The 6,005-nt window shown below is 50.6% G+C and overlaps 1 protein-coding gene across 1 annotated transcript; it reads left to right on the forward strand.

Annotated features, from left to right (window-relative positions):
• Window positions 1–209: 209 nt before the first annotated feature.
• SHISA3 (shisa family member 3) lies at window positions 210–4,662 on the forward strand (the record flags this gene model as incomplete). The annotated part of the gene is made up of 2 exons (XM_081960296.1): window positions 210–495; window positions 4,274–4,662. The coding sequence occupies 2 exons, from the start codon at window positions 210–212 to the stop codon at window positions 4,660–4,662; spliced, it is 675 nt and encodes a 224-aa protein (XP_081816422.1).
• Window positions 4,663–6,005: the final 1,343 nt, after the last annotated feature.

The following is a 6,005-nucleotide window of genomic DNA, read 5'->3' on the forward strand; positions in this document are numbered from 1 at the left end:
CACCCCTCCTATTGACGGCTGACCACTGCCCTTTTGGAGAGGGGTGTGTGCGTCTCCCTGAGGGGCTAGCTGGGTGTTCTCAAGAGAGAGAGGGGGGAGCATTTTCCACCCACCCACCCCCTGCTCTGCCCCGGGACCTCCCAGGAGGGAGGGGAGGAACCAGGGGCTCTGAAGATCGGAGCATATCCCCCCTCCCCCGCACAGAAGCCATGGGTGCTGGGTGGCTGCGCTGCCTTTTCCTGGGCTGCTGCCTGGCCGGGCGCTGGGGGGTCTGGGCGCAGAGACCCCCGGCCGGCGAGTACTGCCACGGATGGAGAGACGCGCAGGGCAGGTCCCACGCAGGATTCATCTGCCCGGAACGCTTCGATACTCCGGACGCCACCATCTGCTGCGGGTCCTGCGCTTTGCGCTACTGCTGCGCCGCCAGCGAGGCGCGCTTGGAGCAAGGAGGGTGCGCCGACGACCCCAAGCCGCAGCCCCCGGCGGGCAGCGCCCGTGAGTGTCGGTGGGATGGGTGGGTGGTAGTTTGCGGGCAGGTGGGCGCGCCCGGCTTTCCTTGCGCGTCTTTGCCAGGAGGGTGAGGATGTTGCAGAGGGCAAATTCAGCTGCGCCTCTTTTGGAGGGAGGGTCTTCCCTTGCCCGCCTTCCCCATCCATGCATCTTCTTGAGGACTAGAAGATTGCTTGGGGGTAAGGAGCCATTTGGGGGAGGGGAGTGATTTAATTGCAATTCACTAAAAAAATTTTTTTTTTTTTTACAAAAAACTCGTCCTGCCCACTTTGGCTTCGTTATCCTAAATAAATCCTAGTCAAAGTTTTGTGTGTGTGTGTGTGTGTGTGTGTGTGTGTGTGTGTGTGTGTGTGTGTGTGTGTGTGTGTTTGAAATCACTTTTCCCGTCCTCGGGTCAAGAACTTCGTTTGCGCACTTTTGCGCGCCTCTTCTTGAAAAAGAAGAGGCGCGCAAAAGTGCGCAAACGAAGTTCTTGACCTTGACCTGCGCTTGAGCGGCGCAGCTCAAATCCCAGCCGCAACTCGAAGCGCTTTGAAGCGCCTGCTTAGGATCCGCGGATCCGGAAACTTTACTACAGAGTAGTCATGCCTAGGATCGCGCTGGAAAATCTGTTAAGAAGAGGATCTCTTCCCGAGCAGCCCTTCTCGACCCAACCCGAGGAAGAAGTTAGGCGCGCGGTCCTTTTTCCGCGATCCTAAGCCTCCATTCAGTTGCGGGTCTACCCTTAGGAGCTTCCCGAGCGCTGCTTTTAGAACCCGGCAAGTTCAATGCCACGGAATGCCGCGCAAACGATAACAATCCGTAGGATTCATCTGCCGCGCAGGTAAAGTTATTATTATTTTTTAAAGGAAAGATGCTACCAAGGAGACAATTAATGATGAGAAGTCAAACTCTTGTCTTCAAATCCTTCCTCCTTAAAAAAATAATAATAAAAATCTTCAAAACGGTTTATAAATATATCTGGGGATCCCTCTTTGGCTTCAGTGAAGTTTAATTCTGAAATAATTGTGCAAAGTAGCCTAAGGAGAAGTTTAATGATTTAATGTTTATTTCATCATATTCGTCCCTGTTGTAGATTTATAGTCCGTGTAGCGGTTGTGATGTTGGAGGCTGCCTTCAAATGAAGCCCTCTTCACCATTTCACTTATTAAGAGCGAGAGCCCCTGGACTTATATACCCCTTCCCAGGGCTTTTACAGCCCTCTCTAAGTGGTTTACAGAGTCAGCCTCTTGCCCCCAACAATCTGGGTTCCCATTAAGAAGGCTGAGGCTTCAAACCAGGATTGGAGAACTGCAGTTTCCAAGTTGGAGCAAAGCAATAGAAGTTGATTGATGCTAGCTTGACGTTTGCCTTTTGGGTTTTTCTGTCCTGCCTAATGGAGTCTGTAGAGCATTCAATTCTATAGTTTGCACACACACCCCTCTCTTCTTCTACCTCCATTCCCCTTCTTTCCTTCCTTTCTTCTTTCTTTCTTTCCTTCCTTCTTTACCTTTCATTCTCCTTCTTCCCTCCCTCTCTCCCACCCTCCCTTTCTTCCTTCCTTTCCCTTCTTCCTTCTTTTCCCTCAATTTTCCTCCCTTCCTACTTTCCTTCCTTCCTTCTTCTCCCTCCATTCTCCTTCTACCCTCCCTCTCTCTCCTCCCTTTTTCTTTCTTCCCTTCTTCCTTCTTTTCCCTCCATTTCCCTCCTTCCTTCTTTTACTTCCTTCCTTTCTTCTTCTCTCTCCATTCTCCTCCCCCCTCTCTCTTTCTTTGTTTCCTTCCTTCCTTCTTTTGCCTCATTTTCCTCCCTCCCTCCCTCCTTTCCTTCCTTCCTCTCCCCCCATTCTCTTCCTTCCCTCCTAACCTCCCCCTCTCTCTTTATTTCCTTCCTTCCTTCTTTTCCCTCATTTTCCGCCCTCCCTCCCTTCCTTCTTCTCCCTCCATTCTCTTCCTTCCCTCCCAATCTCCCTCCTTCCCTTCCTTCCTTCCTTCTTCCTTCCTTCCTTCTTCTCCCTCCATTCTCTTCCTTCCCACCCTCCCTCCTTCCTTCCTTCTTTCCTTCCTTCCTTCTTCTCCCTCCATTCTCCTTCCCCTCTCCCTTCTTTCCTTCTTTCCTCCCTCCCACTCCCTCCCTTCCTTCTTTCCGCCCTCCCACTCCCTCCCTCCCTTCTTTTCCTCCATTCTCATCCCTTCTTTTTGGACGAAAAGTTCTCAGACTACTTAGAAAAACCTGAGATTGCAAAAATGGTGAAGAGCAAAAAGTATCACTGTCAGATTGGGGAAAAAAACGGGATTTTGGGTGGATTTAAGCAGAAGGAGGTTTGTAGTCCATAACTGATATCAACATGCATTTTTCTAGGAAAAGTTCTATATGTTTCCCCTCACGTGGAGGGAGCTAATGAGAAACAAAAGGTTCCCGGTGGGAAGTTACCCAAATGTTTCAAAGGGAGGATAATTTTGTATGCTGACAAATCTGATTAATCCTGGCTAATCTGAGGAAAAGTGAGCTTGTTAGATGGAAGGAAGAAACGGAGATCCCCAAAAGTAGAATTTTGGACTCCGAAATAAACATCAAGACTTACAAAAGCATCTGAGAAGGGGCTGATATTTTGTGTTGTCCCTAAAAAAAATGACATTAATGTGTCTCTGTACTTCAAGAGTCAATGATTACAGGTAGTCCTCGACTTACAATCATTTTGTGATGGTTCAAAGTTACAACAGCACTGAAAAAGTGACTTATTTTTCACACTTAATGACCGTTGCAGAATTCCCATGGTCACGGAATCAAAATTCAGACTCGTATTTGTGACGGTTGAAGTGATTCCCTTTGGCGACCTTCTGACCACCAAAGTCAAGGGGGGGGAGGGAGCCAGATTCCCTTAACAGCCACATTCCTGACTTAACCACTGCAGTGATTCGCTTAACAACGGTGGCAAGAAAGGTCGTAAAATGGGACAAAATTAGCTCAACAGCTGTCTGTGCTTAGCAACATAAATTTTGGGGGTGAATTGCAGTCGTACCTCGAGGACTACCCGTACTCACACAGGTCTTTCTAAATTAGGCATATTTATTTTGTTAAAATAAATATAAGGTATATATTGGATGGCTATTGTTGTGGCCTGTCGGCCCCCAGCCCCTCCAAGAGCTAAATCAGAGGAGGAGGAGGAGGAGAAGGCGTGAGGGTCAGGGACAGCATCAAGGCAACCTGAGAGCTCTGAGGGGGGAGAGGGAATGGAGCAGAGAGAGCGCGAGAGAAGGGAGGGAGGGAGGGAGGGAAGGAGGGATCCTGGGCCGTCCGTCAGCCCTCAGATGGAGACTCAACAGTCTCCAGGTCTGGAGGTGGCTGATGAGAAAGAAGAGGAACAGCTGGGTCCAGTGCCTGATGCATGGATGTGCAGGAGGCAGAGGAGAGGAGAGCAGTGGAAATCTATGGGCCGGTCCTTGGGACAGAACAGCCACTGCTGCTAACAAAGCCCCACCCTAGTTCTGGGGATAAAAGGCAGGGGGGCCGAGATGAATAGATGTAGCAGACTACTACAGATGTAGTAGATGTTAGCCTGTGAGAGAAACGTTTTGCCGGGGCTGCCGGCGCTCCTAATTAAAGGAATCTTTGAGTTCACCTCAGAGGGTTTGTTGTGTTTGGGGAGTGGTATTGATATTATAAAGAGCGGTTGGGATGATACGACCTTGGGGAAAGTACTTGCTAGTTGGAAGCTCTCCAAGCCTGACCAACTCCGTCAACTCAGGGTGGTGATCTCGACCATCTCTTTCCTTTTCCCCAGAGCCCACCTACGTCCCTTTCCTCATCGTTGGCTCCATCTTTGTCGCCTTCATTCTCGTGGGGTCTTTCGTCGCCATGTATTGCTGCACCTGCCTCCGGCCGAAGCCCACCTCGCAAGCCCCTGTCCGGTTCTCTCTAGGAAGCTACCAGATGGAGACCTTACCCATGATCCTCGGCTCAGCCAATCTACGTGTTCTCTCAAGACCATCCAGTCCCGCAACCAACTCCGGTTGCCCACCGGATTCCCTCTGCCATTTTCCTCTCGTCAGGCCGGAACGCGGGAGCCGGGAGATGCCTTCACCGCCACCGTACACGGCAGGTAGCTTGCCAACGGGCCATTCTCTCAGCCTCTCTCAGTCATCTGGATTTGCGGTGTCAACCACACCATAGCAACTCATCCCCTTATTGATTTCCAGGATGACGTGTTTACAACAAAAACCCCACAACCAGCACCCTGCGGGCTTCAGTGACGTTTTCTCTGGTTTGGGGATTGTAAACAAGGCGCGTGGTGAGTTGCTCATTTCAACGTCCACGTTTCTGGCTGGGTGGAGGCCCCTTTGAGTTTAAAATATCTCTTTCAGGCATAGGTGAATGCGGTACAGGCAGTATTCTGACCTAGGCTTCCCAAGAGCACGAAGCCGATTCCTCGTCCCGATAAAACCCCTTTTATTTAGTGGAATTCCTCTCCTGCAAAGTCCCGGCCAACAGTCTTTGAAGAGATTCCACAGCTACAGACCTTCATCAGGCTTGGAGAGCTGCCAGGCCGATAGCTTCTAAACTCCATGCTGTAGCAGCAATTCCTTGGCAAGAAGTCAGGAACAGATCTTCACCCTAATGAATTGAACTAATTGTCTCCTGCAAACTCCACTCCCCTTTCACTCTTCTTTATTCCCTATTCGCCATCCACCTGTGGCCTTACTCCCAAGTCGACCCTTGTTCCTTAGCTGTTCCCTTCTCCTGGCAGCTCTGCCGCATACGGACATCGGGAACAGGCTCCAACTGTTCGTCTGCCTCAGTGATGTCTGACTCCGAAGGCAGCTGATAACTGTCGGACAGCCCTGGTCCCCTCTCTGCCTCCGACACAGAGCCCTCATCAGAGCCTTCCCCAGACGCCATTTTGGCATCTTGGCAACAATACACAAATGTTAGTGCCTTTTTTGAGGTGTATTTTGGCTTGACTGTCTCCTCGGCAACCCTGAAATTTTCTGGTGGCTTCCATTCAAATTGTTCTGACCGAGGCTTCCCGAGAGCATGAAGCAAACTCCTTGTCCTGACAAAAAACCCTTTTATTAATTGACTGTGAATTCTGCTCCTTCACCTCCAGCAAAGTCTTTCCAGGGAGGATTTACGGTCACAGACCTTCTCTGGCTTGGAGAGCTGCCAGGCCGATCTCTGCAAAACTTGGCAAGGAGTCTCGGAGAGTCACGAATCGATTAAGCGAACTAATTGTCTCCTGCAAACTCCACTCCCCTTTTGCTCCTCTTTTATTTCCTCTGTGAGGGGCCATTCATAGTCCACCTGTGGCCTTACTCCCAAGTCGACCCCTGTTCTTTAGCTCTTCCCTTTGTCTGGCAACTCTGCATCTGGGAACAGGCTCCAGCTGTTCCTCTGCCTCACTGATGTCTGACTCCAAAGGCAGCTGATAACTGGCATAGGGCTCTGGCCCCCTCTCTGCCTCCGACACAGAGCCCTCATCCGAGCCTTCCCCAGACTCCAGGACTGGCCCAGGTTCC

Source organism: Natrix helvetica (genome assembly GCF_964273705.1).
Source record: "Natrix helvetica genome assembly, chromosome: 7".
Lineage (NCBI taxonomy): Eukaryota > Metazoa > Chordata > Lepidosauria > Squamata > Natricidae > Natrix > Natrix helvetica.